The 15,930-nt window shown below is 39.7% G+C and overlaps 3 gene segments (V, D, J or C); all 3 read left to right on the top strand.

The window, feature by feature from the left end:
- The first annotated feature begins 1,621 nt into the window (after positions 1-1,621).
- Positions 1,622-5,266, top strand: LOC129490635 (T cell receptor alpha variable 12-2-like). The segment is given in 3 exon segments: positions 1,622-1,673; positions 1,879-2,169; positions 5,223-5,266. Coding segments are annotated over 3 exon segments (387 nt in total).
- Positions 5,267-8,008: 2,742 nt separating this feature from the next.
- Positions 8,009-8,749, top strand: LOC134731422 (T cell receptor alpha variable 8-4-like). The segment is given in 2 exon segments: positions 8,009-8,268; positions 8,398-8,749. Coding segments are annotated over 2 exon segments (390 nt in total).
- A 5,214-nt stretch (positions 8,750-13,963) lies between these two features.
- LOC129489384 (T cell receptor alpha variable 8-3-like) lies at positions 13,964-15,600 on the top strand. The segment is given in 3 exon segments: positions 13,964-14,179; positions 14,289-14,388; positions 15,456-15,600. Coding segments are annotated over 3 exon segments (291 nt in total).
- The last annotated feature ends 330 nt before the right edge of the window (positions 15,601-15,930 follow it).

The following is a 15,930-nucleotide window of genomic DNA, read 5'->3' as shown; positions in this document are numbered from 1 at the left end:
TACACTTACTGAGAAATGGCTTTTGTGATTTCTGCCACTTGCAATGTACTCTTAGAGAAAGGGATTTCGATATTAGTATATTCTCTTTCATTCTATTTCCTATGAAGTTGTTGGTGGGAATAGAAAAGGCTTGCCCAAGCCATCATTGATGGATACTGACTACATGGCCCTTGAGTAGAAAAGAGCCTGCATCCTTCTTGGCCTCCAGCCACCAGCTTCTGCAACAAAACAAAGCATGTTATGAACAAGAGGAGGAACAGTAGTTGTTTGTGCTTCTTTCTCTGTAGACACAATTAAGTTTCTTGCATAGATAACCGTTCATAGATCTGATTTTCTGTTTAGGTTGAGATGAAAAGGCAGAAAGAGAAGCCAAATTTATAACTTTTGGAAATTAATTTGAAGATATGAGCTTTTTACAACAAAGGCAATGAGAGAAACTAGAAAAATAAACAGTCACACAAGATGCCATTGAAAGTCTATGTACTACTTCCTAAACATACTTCGAGTGCTCACTTCCCAAGGGTAAGATGGGTACTGCACATGCAGGCAGCCCACCCTAAGGGAAGGATCATGGGAAAGGGCAAAGGCTATAAAGTCCTAGGGTCAAGGTTAAACACTGCACTTTACCTCAGTGCCGGCTTGGCTCTCTTTCAAGTGTACCTTCCTTTCTTTCCTATTCTAAAGCCTTTAAAAATAAACTTCCACCCTTGCTCTGAAAAGAAAAAAAAAAAAGAGAAAGGCTATGTACTGAAGGCAGGTTTATCTCTATTATACCAACCCATGTAAGTACTGTTTTGACATGCATGTGTCATTGGTGCAAGATGCAATGGCTATTTCCAAGCCCCTCTATTCCCTGGTCTTGTTAAAAAACGTTGCTAAGGCTGTGAGATAGAACCATGTTTGTTAAGCTCGATTTTAGGTCATTCTGTTTTGAAAGAATTATTTTGAGTTACAAGAAACTTATTTAAAAATTGGAGATAACAGAATGGTGTAGGAATGTGTGGCCTGACATGGAGAAGAGCTATGCAATGTGAAATGCTCCTTGAATTGCAAGAATCTCACCTAAATTTTTATAATAGAATACTTGATGACTGTTATTTCAGTGTAAGAAAGTGGCTATTAGAAACAACTGCTCTTACTCATACAACAATTGCCATTTGATATCATACACATACACACATAAACATCCCCACAGACGTTAACTTGGAGCATTTGCTTCTCAAATTTTTAACTGATGTGTCAGATTTTTAAAGTGACTTGTTTACATAATAAGGCTCTACATTTTGAGTACATGTTTGATCACTATCATGATTCCACAAGATGGCAGTGTGTTCTTAGGGACCTTGAGGACAGCTCTCAAGTGCTCGTGTGTGTGTGTGTGTGTGTGTGTGCGCGCGCGCACACACGTCCAAGAGAAAGAGAGAGGGAGGAGGAGGAGGAAGAGGAGGAGGAAGGATGAGGGGAGGGGCTTAGTGGTGAATTGGGGTGTTAAAAAGAGTATCATTTTTTCGAACTGGTAAAACAGATTCTTTTCATGACTTTTAAAGTAGAAATATCCATTCTAGGCACATTTTTTTAAGGGTTTAAAATTTGAATCCTCAGTGAACCAGGGCAGAGAAGAATGATGAAATCCTTGAGAGTTTTACTAATGATCCTGTGGCTTCAGTTGAGCTGTGAGTTTGGGGCATCTCTATATAGGAAAATAATGTACAGTATCTGAAGTTATTGTCTATTCTAGGTCTATAGGTAGAAGCATGAATTTTTTTTTTTCTAACTAAGGGAGAGTAGGGGCACCAGAGAAAAGAGGATTTAAATTCTGAGGAGTAAGCATCTATTACCCAGCTGGTCTTCTCTGTCTGACCACTGTCTTTTTCACAGGGGTTTGGAGCCAACAGAAGGAGGTGGAGCAGAATTCTGGACCCCTCAGTGTTCCAGAGGGAGCCACTGCTTCTCTCAACTGCACTTACAGTGACCGAAATTCCCAGTTCTTCTTCTGGTACAGACAATATTCTGGGAAAAGCCCTGAGTTGATAACGTCCATATACTCCAATGGTGACAAAGAAGATGGAAGGTTTACAGCACAGCTCAATAAAGCCAGCCAGTATGTTTCTCTGCTCATCAGAGACTCCCAGCTCAGTGATTCAGCCACCTACCTCTGTGCCGTGAACACACAGTGCTCCCCAGATACCAGCAGTCTATACCCAAACCTGCTGTGCCCCAAGAATGCCTGATGTAGAGCTTAGACTGCAGGGTAGTGAAGTTCCCTTTGCTCTCTAGGTTCAAGTGGAAATTATAAGAATTAGTATGGAGGATTACTTAATTAGGGAAGTATTTTCATAATTCTGAAAATAATTGAAACCCTGAAAAAAATAAAAACAAAAATCTTAGTCTGGTTGAAATATTTTTTAGTCCTGTTTTTCCACTATAGTTTTAAATATTTTTTTAATCGAGGTCTGACTGATAAACAAAAAGGTATGCATATTTACTTTATACATACAGCACAAACTATGCCATAACATATCCATAAGTTCTAAAAGTTTACTTCCTCCCTCCTTTTTTTAAAAAATTGAGGTATGATTGCTATACAGAAAGGCACACATATTTAGTGTATACATCCCGATGCTCAGTCTAGTTTTATGCCACCTCTATGAGATTGGTTTTATGGTTTTTAAATTATATAACAAGAAAATATTTTCACACAATGACAGATATTCTCTCAATAGTTCCCAGGACACCTTCCTCTTTCCTTCTTTAGTTACTCAAAGAGTTTGACAGTCATTAATTTGGGAATGCAACAGCAAAACAGAAATGCAAAGCAGAGAAAAAGTTATAAACAAATGACTTCAAAAATTCTACATGTCAAAAATTCTTTTTTTCTTTGAGACGGAGTCTGGCTCTGTTGCCCAGGTTGGAGCGCAGTGGCGCGATCTGGGCTCACTGTAAGCTCCGCTTTCCAGGTTCACGCCATTCTCCTGCCCCAGCCTCCCGAGTAGCTGGGACTACAGGCACCCACCACCGTGGCCGCTATCATGCCCAGCTAACGTTTTGTATTTTTTTTAGTAGAAACGTGGTTTCACCATGTTAGCCAGGATGGTCTCGATCTCTTGACCTCGTGATCTGCCCGCCTCAGCCTCCCAAAGTGCTGTGATTACAGGTGTGAGCCACCACACCTGGCCAACAATTCTTTTAGTTATAGAACCCTCACCTCATCTCCAGCCTCAGCCACAGCACCACTCCTGATTTATATAAGGGTATATTTAATGGATAGATGGAGGAACTAGAGTCAGAGGGTAAGACCTGGTTAAAACTAGAAGTCTAGATAGTTGCAGTGACTAAATATTAGAAAGGGTCCATGTTGCCATCTTGGGGTAAAGTCTGAACTGAACTCAAAACTCCTGGCTTGAGCCTTGTAAAAGAATATATTAATACCTATGTACTTCAGTGTGGCTTGGAGATGATAGGGAGCATTAGCCCTAGCCATAACATGCCATATCTCCAGGCAGGGCATGGGAGCATGGAACAATCTAAAATTTATTGAGAAGGATCTCTGAGTAAGTATTTAAAAGAGGTCCAGACACTAAGGGGTTTTAGTATGATGAGCAAAGACCTGTGTGAATCAATTACCAAAGACTATATGGTATTGAGAATGTTTCAGCAAATTTTTGTCAGGAGAGTTGGAAATGCAGAACAGCATATAAATGCCTCCCTCTGCTGACTACCTGGCATTATAGATTTGTCCTGCAATGTATGCCAAGTCCAGGAAAAATATTTACTTCCTAAAGAAAATAATGCCTTTTAATATTTAGCACATCGAGTTATAGGAAAAAGCTTGAAAAGTGACATTTATTGTAAAACCGAATTTGTGGACTGTTAGTCATGACATTGTTTAGGTAGTACAGGAGGTGGAAAAATTTTGGAAATGAAGAATCAAGATTTCTGTTCAGTTAGTTCATGTGGTTACTGATGGAAGATGCAAGCCAATCAACATTTGCTTCAAACTGTTAATTTACAGAACTGAAGACTTAAGAAATTTTTCCAAGTCATGTAAGATTTGTAAGGCAGTGAGGATGATCAGAAAGTTGTACTGAAATCAAAATACTTAAATTTTAGTGCCACTTTTATCATATGCCTTCAGACACCCTGGCACTCTGGAAAGAACCTGGGCTGCCATGCTCATTTGAATATCAATTATGTTGCTAACAGGCAGTTTATATTAAGCTGTACTATTATATATATTTCAGGTTTGAATTCAGGATTAAATGAGATGAAATATTGTCTTGGGATAAGTTCATTAAGGCAGAGCCTGAATTGGAAATTCTTTATACATAATTGATTGAGAAAACCAGGTTGAGATGGGAAAAGGCTAAGCATAAACCTGCCAGCTAATGGAGTCTTTATCCAGCCTGACCTCATGGGAGCTCTGGAGCAAGAATTGCATCACAGGATTGATCCTTTCCACAATGAGGCAAGGGGGCCAGAATGCTGACCTAGTGTATGTAAGAATAAAGTCGTCATTGGCTGTGGTGTTTCTTGGGGTAGAGGTATACTCTACTGGACAATGATGACTCTCATTGGCAGAGGTCGATTTTCTAGGGAAAGGGGCAAATGTGAGCTGACAGTAGCAAACATTCCCAACAGTAACAGCTACAGGAGACAGACAAATTCCTAGGCAGACATGGACAGATCCCTGGTGAAACCCGGCCTTCAAGCCAAGGACAGTTCAAAGCCTTGAAACCGAGCTGCCAGTTCCGGATAGGAGTACATAGCCAGAGTGAGAACTTGAATCCCCACTCGCCCACTCTCACTTGATTGGTTCCTTCTGGATGATGCCTTTTAACCAAACAAATGGTGCTTTTTCCAAGACCACCTATGGACCAATCAGCATGCACTCCCCCATTCTAAGCCCAAAAAAACCACTCTGCCTTAGCTTCACAGAGGGCTACACACTTTGGGTCCCGTCTTGCTTACCAGAGGTTTCCTGTCACTCAGCAAAATTCTCCTCTGCCTTGCTCACTCTCTGGTGTCTGCATACCTCATTCCTCTTGGCCAGTGGGACAAGAATATGGAACCCAACGAACTGTGGGAATGAAAAGAGCTGTAACACCCTCTCCCACTCTCTGAACTACGGGAGTGGAAAAGCCTCTGGATGCCATTTCGTCCCACTCTCTGAACTACAGGAAGAAAAAAGCCACGACAGTAGCTGGGGATGGCGACACTGTCCTGGGAAAGGGGATCTTGGCTGGGCACAAGCAGTGTTCACTATTAACATGGAACTCATCTGGCATGTGGGCAGCAATCAAGAAATAATAGACTTTGTAATTATATTCTGAATTTTAATTTCATTCTCCATTTGAAGGAGTTTATCTAGCTGGCTTTCCCGATCTTGAAGAGTTGAAATAATGTTAGGTTAAAGCACTTCTTCTTCTGTTTTTTTTTTTTTGCACTAATCACATGTAGTGATTTTATTTTTTATATATATTTATTTTTTTCTTTATTTCTTCTAAAAAAACCCAACAGGATACACGTGCAGAACATGCAGTTTGTTACATAGGTATACATGTGCCATGGCGGTTTCCTGCACCTATTGACTGGTCCTCTAGATTCCCTCAGGTTAAAGCACTTCTTAACAGAAAGCATCTAAATAAAGGTAAGGAAATATCGTTCAAAGCTAAAACTCAAGATATTTTAAGAATAATGACTAAGGAACCACTATATTATCTTACTTCCTTTTGGGAATGATTACATGACATTCTGTTCATCACTTTGTATTGAGGCAGAAATGACTCTGATGGTTCAGAGTTCATGACTCTGGGCTTCCATGTATAGAGAGAACAACAGAAAGAGATCCCATCTATACTTATACATGATTAATGCTATTTTGTTATTAATTTGTATTTAAGAATGGAGGACTGGGTAGCAGGATGGACTCCTCATGTCACTGTGCCCATGTTCCCCATAAGGTTTCTTCTTGAATGGGGTGCCTGGCCAGCAGTGTGGGTATGTGGGCATATCATGTGATTTGGCAGGCTTCTTTTTAGGATGAATGAACAGGGAAGTGGTAATTAAGTTGCTCCTCTTTGTTCCTTGCACCTAATATTGTTGAAGATGGCCTAATTCTGTCAACCCCTCATAATAAAACTGCAGTAATCTCAGTGGTTCATTTAAACTCTTGTGAAAAATTAAGTACCCAAGTAAAAGTTGGCTTACTATGCCTATCACACACAAGTACAGAAGCAGGATGGCGAGAACGGAGGGAGGCTAGTGCAGCTATTCCACGTGTGGACCTTCGCTATGTTCTCTTGTGTTCTGTTCTTCCCACTCTCCATCACCTACTCTCTTTCTCAACCCGGAACCTCTCCAGGGTCTCACCCAGTAGGTTCCCTTCACCTGCATTTCCACTGCAATCTTCTCATAGTTCATTCTGGGCTCGACTTCTCCCACTTTTCTGTTTTATCCATCAGTGTGCTCACATCTGCTTTTCATTTCATGGGAATTGTGATAGCTTTCATCTTTTCATTATTACTTTTACCATTATGGATTCAAGTCATTCTTTTTACACGTCTAAATTTTATTTCAGTGGGAATATTGGAAAGATAAGAGGAGAATACATATGCTTTGTTAGGAATTTTGAATCATAAGCACATCCTAGTAACATTTAAATGTTCAAACTGGCTATATGATTTTGTCTTACACATAAAAAATCTATAGGCAGAATCAAGGAATAGATCAGAAGTGCAAGGGAGAACTGATTTCAGGCTGGCATGAGTGAACAGAGTACACAGAAAGGAGGGACTTTGTTCTGACCTTGTGAAAAGAATCCTTGTTGGCCAGATTCTCATTTCACCTGAGATTTCTCTCCTCATTTGGTTTTTTAATTTTTAGGGTCCAATGATCTCTATGCTAAAATAAGTTGGAGGAAGATGGCTTCTTATTCAAGAGTTTCATCTTTTTAGGCCAGAGTCAACCACTCCAGTTCAATACAGCCTGTCTCCCACTCACAGAGGACTACTGCTTGCCTAGCTCTGTTGAGTGTCACTTTCAATCTCTCCCAAATTTTCTATACCTCCCACAAGGTCCTCTCATTTCTTGTCTGCTGGTTGCATTCCTCCCAATTTTCTGAGTTAACACAGGTTTATTTTACTTTTCTTTTCCTAACTCTTCCCAGGATTATTTATTTGTTATATTTTCTTACACTCATCATTCCACTCAAGTTTTTCCATAGATGGGCCTCTGTTAATGTTCTTTTTAGTGTGAGATATAATTTGGCATAATATATCAGTCTATAGGAGCTTTGACAATTGGAACAGGATTCTTTTTAAACATGAAGTACCTAAGTTGTTTTTTCCTAGAGTTACAAATATCAAAGTTGTTGACCTGAAACCAAGAGGTCTCGTTAACATTTTTGTTTAACAAAAAAATTTTGCTTTATTTGTTTTCTTTGATTAATTAATTAATGACGTGATCCATGCTGATTTTAAGTATGAGACTCTGGTCTAATTTGCTTATTTTTTAAAGAATCAAATAAGGAATATTCTCTTTCACCCACTGTAATGCTCACATTCAGAAACACTCACGTTCAGCGCCATATGAAGCTCAGCCCAGATTGAGGCAACTGATCACCTCCCCTCTCCTTGATGAATGGTTTTACAAAATAATATAGTGTCTCAATGGTATTCCAAAGTCTAGAATGTTGTCTTCTGTGACTAATTGCTCAGTAAAGTAAATTAGTCTTCTATTTTTACATTACTCTCGTTTCTCATGTATTTAGGATTAAAACCATGTACTCTACAGAAAGTGACATCATCACAGATTTGGGAAGAAAGAAACACTTTCTGTTGGTTTTGATATCACATTTCTCAAATGAGAAGCAAACAGTTCACTTCCTTGGATCTGTGGTTTCACCTGCGGCCTTCAGGGGGCGACGTTGCACTAAGGAGGCATCTGTGTTCATTGCAGACCATCGTCATCCACTGAGCCTCCTCCCTGCAGCTGGCTGATGTAGCTCACTGATGTCTGTGTAGATAGGGAGCTGTGATGAGAACAAGAGGCCAGAACACATCCAGGCTCCTTAAGAGAAAGCCTTTCTTTAACCGTGTTTGAAACGCTTCAAAGGCAGAGACTTGTCCAGCCTGACCTCCCCACTGCTCCTAGCTCCTGAGGCTCAGCGCCCTTGGCTTCTGTCCTCCCTGCTCAGGGCCCTCCAGCGTGGCCTCTGCTCAGCCATGCTCCTGCTGCTCGTCCCAGCGTTCCAGGTGATTTTTACCCTGGGTGAGTCACATTCCATTACCTTTCTTGCTTTTGTAAATGTGACTGTGTTGTAATTTTCTCGGAATAGAGACATCTTTTCTTCATAGCAAAGTCTGTGCTGCCTTTACTTACACAGCATTGGTGTTGCAGGAGGAACTAGAGCCCAGTCGGTGACCCAGCTTGACAGCCACGTCTCTGTCTCTGAAGGAACCCTGGTGCTGCTGAGGTGTAACTACTCATCGTCTGTTTCACCAAATCTCTTCTGGTACGTGCAATACCCCAACCAAGGACTCCAGCTTCTCCTGAAGTACATATCAGGGACCACCCTGGTTAAAGGCATCAACGGTTTTGAGGCTGAATTTAAGAAGAGTGAGACCTCCTTCCACCTGACAAAACCCTCAGCCCATGTGAGCGACGCGGCTGAGTACTTCTGTGCTGTGAGTGACACAGTGCTTGAGACTGCAGGAGAGCTGAACACAAACCTGAGATGCTGAGACTTTCTGTGACTCAAGAACTCAGCCTTGAAGTCTGTCTTGTAATATTAAATAGCCATTCGAAGTTTCTGATGCTTATTGATGTATGCTGTATCTTTTTCATCTATTTATTTTTAAACTGTCTGTGACTTTAAAGTGTGTTTCCTGTAGGTAGCATAACAGAGCATCTTTTCTTTTTATCTACTTTGTTAATCTCTGTTTTTGCATTGTGAAGTTTAGATATTTAGATAATTAAAATGGAATATAAATATCAATCAGGTTGGATTTAAGTATATTTCATTATTGTGTTTCACCCATGTTCCCTTTTTGTTCTTTTTTTCTGACTCCTTTTGGATTATTTAAATACTTTTAAATTTACATTTTAATTTATCTATGAACTTTTTGGCTATAACTCTATACTTTCTGAGTAGTTGCTCTGGAGATGGCAACGTACATGCCTAAATATCCAGGGTCTTATGTGAGCAAATACTGTACCTCCTTATGTGAAATGTCGAAATCTTACACAACGTCTCTTTATCTACCTATGTTATTGTTGTTCATATATATTAGTCACATACATTGAAAACTTCACCAGGCCTGGCGCAGTGGCTCATGTTTGTAATCCCAACACTTTGGGAGGCAGAGGTGGGAGGATTGCTTGAAATCAGGGGTTTCAGACCAGCCTGGGCAACAAAGTGAGACCCCATCTCTATGAAATATAAAAAAAATTAGCCGGGTATGGTGGCACTCACCTGTAGCCTCAACTACTCGGCAGGTTGAAGCAGTATGATAGCTTGAGCCCAGGAGTTTGAGGCCGCAGTTAGCTACGATCATGCCACTGTATTCCAGCTTAAGCAATAGAGAGAGATCCTTGTCTCAAAATTTTTTTTAAAAAAAATCACAATATATAGAAAACTTCACCATACAATGTTATAATTTTTGCTTTCAACAATTATATGCACTTTATAAAACTTAAGGGGAAGAATAAGAACTATTTTATACTTAACAGCTATTTATCATTTCTGGTATCCTTCCTTTGTTCCTGAAGATTTGGATTTTCTCTGATACCAGGGGATATAACTGAAATTCCCTTCAAACTTAAAAACTCCCTTTAGCATTTCTTCTAGAGCAGATTTGCTGGGAAACATATTTTTCATTTGTTCATTATCTGAAAATGTATTTTAACTTGCCTTTTATTTCTGGAAGATAGTTTTTACTGGGTCTGTAATTCTGTGTCAACACTTCCCCCCCCACTTTAAAGATGCCATTTCATTGTCTTTTGGCCTCCATGCTTTCTAATAGAAATCCATGGCCATTCAAGTAATTGTCCTCCAATGATGTAATATATTGTTTTTCTCGAGCTGCTTCATATATAAGCTGTGTATACACACACACACACACACACACACACACAAACACAAACACACGAAAAATTATACAATCTTTTGTTGTCAGTGGTTTAATTATAATGTGTTTAAGTGTGGTTCTCTTTGATTTTACCTTGTTTGGGGCTTGAATTGATAAATGCATGTCTTTCACTGAATTTGGCAAGCTTTTGACCATTGTTTCTTCAAATATGTTTTCTGACCCAATATCTTTCTTCTCTCCCTCTAGGATTCCAGTTAGATATAATTTAGACTTTAGAATATTTTCCCACAGGTCTCCAGGGCTCTGCCTTTTTTTATTTCAATTTTCAAATTGATTTTAAGGTTTGTCAGTGTTTCCTGACCTTGGCACTACTGACATTTTGGTCCTTATAATTTTTTATTGGGGTGTGGGGCTGCCCTGTGTGTTGTAGAATTTTTAACAACACCACTGGCTTCTCCACACTAGATGCCTATAGCACTACAGATCCCAAGTTGTGACAGCCAAAATTGTGTCCAGATTTGCCAAATGTCTCCTGGGGGAAGACAAAGTCAAAATTAGTTGGATTAAATAATCTATATTGATCTATTTTCAATTTTGCATATGCTTTTCTCTATCATTTTGCTATTGAGCCTGTACTGTAAGATTTTTATTTTTGATATTGTATTTTTCCGTTCAATTTCTATTTTTTTCTTTACTTTGTGGAACATAATCAAAAGAGCTACTTTGACATCTTTTTCTATGAGTTTTAGTATCTTAGTCATCTTGATATTTGAATTTGTTGATCTTTTACTTAAATTTTTTTTTTTTTTTTTTTTTTTGAGACGGAGTCTGGCTCTGTCACCCAGGCTGGAGTGCAGTGGTGCGATCTCGGCTCATTGCAAGCTCTGCCTCCCAGGTTCACGCCATTCTCCTGCCTCAGCCTCCCGAGTAGCTGGGGCTACAGGTGCCCGCCACTACACCCTGCTAGTTTTTTTGTATTTTTAGTAGAGACGGGGTTTCACCGTGTTAGCCAGGATGGTCTCGATCTCCTGACCTCGTGATCCGCCCACCTCAGCCTCCCAAAGTGCTGGGATTACAGGTGTGAGCCACTGCACCTGGACTACTTAAATATTAGTTCATTTTTCTGGCCCTTTGTCAAATAATTTTGAAGTGCATCTTAAACATTTCAAATATTAGGTGTGTACACTCTGTTTTCTCCTTCTCTTCCTTCTTCTTCTTTAAAAAACAATCATCTAAAGAATGTTAATGTTTTTATTTGAGCAGAAAATCAACCTAGTTTGGTTCACACTATTAGTTGTGTCTCCCCTTTTGTGGAATTTGGTAGCTCAAAATCACAGTTCAGTTCTCAAATCATTTGCAATGTTGGTTTGGGTTTATACCTGTCATGTGTAGCTCAGGGATTAGTGAAACCAGTTTGCATGGCTGAAATCTCAGGTCAGTTCCTGAACTCTCTGCTACATTGGTTTTAGTTTGTCCTGCATGGGTGCCGCTTGGGGGTAGTCTGAGACTGGAATGGTGGTTCAGATATCAGTTAAGTAACCTAAATTTTGTTGTTCTGGTTTGAGTCCGCTTCGTGTATGTAGAGCCTTGGGATTAGCCTGAGACAAACTATTTTCCATCTCTTCCCTAGGGTCTCCCTTTTCTAGCCTGACCCACAGAGGCAGAAAATTGTGTTTCTTGCAGAGTTTTGACTTCCTACACCATTATCATATTGCTCTGTGCATTGGGGCCTCCCTCAGGGCAAAGTCAAGAGAAAGAAACAGAAAAAATATGAAATTCACCCTTGTGCAGGTTGCTTCTCCAATTTTTGACTTCCCTACACAATCTGCTAGCTTTTGGGTAATTTTAGAGTCCAGAGGTAGTTTCTTTTTTTTTTTTTTTTTGTATTTTGTTCAGTTTTTACTTACAATCCATGGCAGAGATTGGCTGTAGGTATCTTAAAGTTATCTCCTCTTCTACTGTGGTCCTGCATTAATTTGTGGTTCTCCATAATATTCATCAAGAATGGCTATTTGATGTGTGCTTTTTCCCCTCTCTTTAGTTGTATTACCCTTTTTAGTTAATCTAATTCATTTTTTATATTTACAAGTTTTTCTCATCAAGATTATAAGACCATTTAATTAAGGTCTTAAATTTTTTTGATATTTCATTTCCTATTTTCCAAATTTATGAAGGTCCTTCTTTGGTGCAAAAGAATTGAGAATGCATATTTGTTTTTGTAAATAATTCAAGTACTATATTTTTTCCTAAAGTCTAAAAATTTTTGTATTCTGAATTATATCTGGATTTAAGAGTATGTTAAGGCATACTGGGACTATTCAAACACTATTTTTTTTAGTACGTAAAACAGAGCTGATTAGTTTTTAATTTTCTCTATCACTATTTTTTTCATTTCTGATTTTTTGCTTCTTTTAAATGAACCATGTATTTTGGTATTTGGGGCTGTGTTTGGAGACCCTTAAATCTTCCAGGAAATCATGTATTTCTTAGAATGCTGCCAACACTCTTAAGTGAGAATATTCTATTTATGATCTTATTCTTATTTAACTAAGAGGTGTTGCTTCCACTGCTATAGAGGATTGAAGAATTCCTTTACATTCTTCCAGTGAAGAGCAAAGGCAATGTTCCAAGACATCACACAATTCTATGGCCTTTGACTTTGAGCACACTGGGCTTTGCAAATGCTCAGCAACTTTGAGAAAAGTTAAAATGACCACCATTCTGAAATTCAGAAGAAGTTGCTCCTTATAGCTTATTTTTGAATATTTTTTTTCTGCTCTGACTTTAATCTTCAATATGATCCCACCTACTTTCTGTCTCCTAGAAATATGTCACTCTTTCCTCACCAGATGACCTTCATTTTTTTTTTTACTCTTGTGAATTTTAGTCTATTTCCATTTTATTTCTATTCTTTAATTTAGGAAGAAATATTCAAGAGAAGAGAAATGAGCATATAGCATTAGGATTAGAAGTTCACACTCAAAGGCTACACTTTTACAAAATGACAGCATTACTCAATTTTCTTCATTCAAGACAATCTTTTCCAACAGGAACAAGTGAATCAAGAACCCAAGGAGAGAACTTGGCTTATGCTTTCAAATCAAAGGAAAGAAGTATTCTGACTTTGTCAAGGGTCCCATTAGCCACAGAGAAAGCAGTGACTTTCTCCATTCTCGTGTTTTCAGAGTTTTATTTTTTTCCCCATGCACCATCTACATTTATTATTATTTGTTTTTATTTTTAAATTTCAACTTTTATTTCTCGCTTGGTGTGGTTGTATTTCCTTCAGCCCCAGAGGTTTCTGTAGTTTTATTTTCTTTACCCCTGGAGGCAAAGCCTTCCCATCATGAGTTACGCCATGTCATTAGTTGCACGGAGGCACTACTCTCCTTATGTGAAATCTTTTCCTCTATGGCTGCACAAGCATCATCCGAGGGAAATATCTCTACCATCCTCCATCACCACTGTGGCAACACTGAACCATCTAAAATTCAGTCCAGGGCAATTGGTCTGAACCCAAACTCTCACGGACTCATATCTAAATTCTGATATACTTTTCAATAACGATTCCTCTTGACGTATTACTCCATCTTTACGTGAAATCTTATTGCCAATGGACTCTAGGACTAAAACACCATCATAGATTTGATCAGGAAGAAACACGTCTTGTGGAAGTTTTGATACATCTCAGAAAACAGGAAGAACACTGTTCCAACGAGCAGTCTGTGCTAAACTCTGGTTCTGCACTTGGCCTCCAGAGGGCGATGCTGCACAAACTGGAGCTTTTGTTTCTGTTGAAGGTCAATCCACTGCTCAGTTTCTTCTTCCTGCAGCTGGTTGAGTTCTTTCCAGACAAAGACAAGTGACAAGAATCAGAGTTTTAAAAGCAACCAGATTCATCTCTGCAGCTTTTGTAGTTTTATACAAGCAAAGAGCTTGTCCAGCAAACCTTCCCCATACTTCTTGTTTTTGGTCTCTTCAGCCACTTTCCTTCCTGTTCTCTGGAGATCTTGCAGAAAGCCTGCAGTGTTTCCCTTGCTCAGCCATGCTCCTGGTGCTCATCCCACTGCTGGGGATACATTTTGTCCTGAGTGAGTAAAATTTCTTTATGGTCTCTAGTTCCACAGGTTCTGACTAGAAATGCTTGCTTTTTATACTGAGTCTGCACTGCTGTCACTGATAATACATTGTTTTTTCCAGGAACTGCCAGAGCCCAGTCAGTGACCCAGCCTGACATCCACATCACTGTCTCTGAAGGAGCCTCACTGGAGTTGAGATGTAACTATTCCTATGGGGCGATGTTGCAGGAAGTCAGGGACCCCAAATGGAGGGACTGGCTGAAGCCATGGCAGAAGAACATGGATTGTGAAGATTTCATGGACATTTATTAGTTCCCCAAATTAATACTTTTATAATTTCTTATGCCTGTTTTTACTGCAATCTCTAAACATAAATTGTAAAGATTTCATGGACACTTATCACTTCCCCAATCAATACCCTTGTGATTTCCTATGCCTATCTTTACTTTAATCTCTTAATCCTGTCAGCTGAGGAGGATGTATGTCACCTCAGGACCCTGTGATAATTGCATTAACTGCACAAATTGTAGAGCATGTGTGTTTAAACAATATGAAATCTGGGCACCTTGAAAAAAGAACAGGATAACAGCAATGTTCAGGGAATAAGAGAGATAACCTTAAACTCTGACTGCCAGTGAGCCAGGCAGAACAGAGCCATATTTCTCTTCTTTCAAAAGCAAATGAGAGAAATATCACTGAATTCTTTTTCTCAGCAAGGAACATCCCTGGGGAAGAGAATACGTGCCTGGGGGTGGGTCTATAGACGGCCCCCTTGGGTGTGACCATCTTCTATGGTTGACACTGTAGGGGTGAAATAAATCCCAGTCTCCCATAGCGCTCCCGGGCTTATTAGGAAGAGGAAATTCCCACCTAATAAATTTTGGTCAGACCAGTTGCTCTCAAAACCCTGTCTCCTGATAAGATGTTATCAATGACAATGGTGCCTGAAACTTCATTAGCAATTTTAATTTTGCCCCGGTCCTGTGGTCCTGTGATCTCGCCCTGCCTCCATTTGCCTTGTGATATTCTATTACCTTGTGAAGTACGTGATCTCTGTGACCCACACCTATTCGTACACTCCCTCCCCTTTTGAAAGTCCCTAATAAAAGCTTGCTGGTTTTGCAGCTTGTGGGGCATCACGGAACCTACTGACATGTGATGTCTCCCCTGGGCGCCCAGCTTTAAAATTTCTCTCTTTTGTACTCTGTCCCTTTATTTCTCAAGCCGGCCGACGCTTAGGGAAAATAGAAAAGAACCTACGTGACTATCGGGGCAGGCTCCCCAATAGGGCAACACCTTATCTCTTCTGGTATGTCCAGTCCCCTGGCCGAGGCCTCCAGCTGCTCCTGAAGTACTTTTCAAGAGACACTCTGGTTCAAGGCATTAAAGGCTTTGAGGCTGAATTTAAGAGGAGTCAATCTTCTTCAACCTGAGGAAACCCTCTGTGCATTGGAGTGATGCTGCTGAGTACTTCTGTGCTGTGGGTGCCACAGTGCCTGGGTCTGCAGGGGAGCTGAACACAAACTGCCTATGCTAGAGAAGTTTTCAGAGAGACTCAATGTATCTTCCTGAGGCATTTTCAAAGATCTCTTATTTTTATGCTGGTGAGTGAGGCAAAGAGAGCTGAGCACATCCAGCCATTTCTATATAATTCTGCAATTCCTGCTATGTCCCATGTCAGATAAACTTTGTTTTAGAAGCTTTCTGTTAATTGAAGAAACTGCGTAATAGGAAATAGTATTCTAGAATGATGGAGGAGACAT

Source organism: Symphalangus syndactylus, chromosome 9 (assembly GCF_028878055.3).
Source record: "Symphalangus syndactylus isolate Jambi chromosome 9, NHGRI_mSymSyn1-v2.1_pri, whole genome shotgun sequence".
NCBI classification, from domain to species: Eukaryota; Metazoa; Chordata; class Mammalia; order Primates; family Hylobatidae; genus Symphalangus; species Symphalangus syndactylus.
This window is presented reverse-complemented; position numbering and strand designations above follow the sequence as displayed.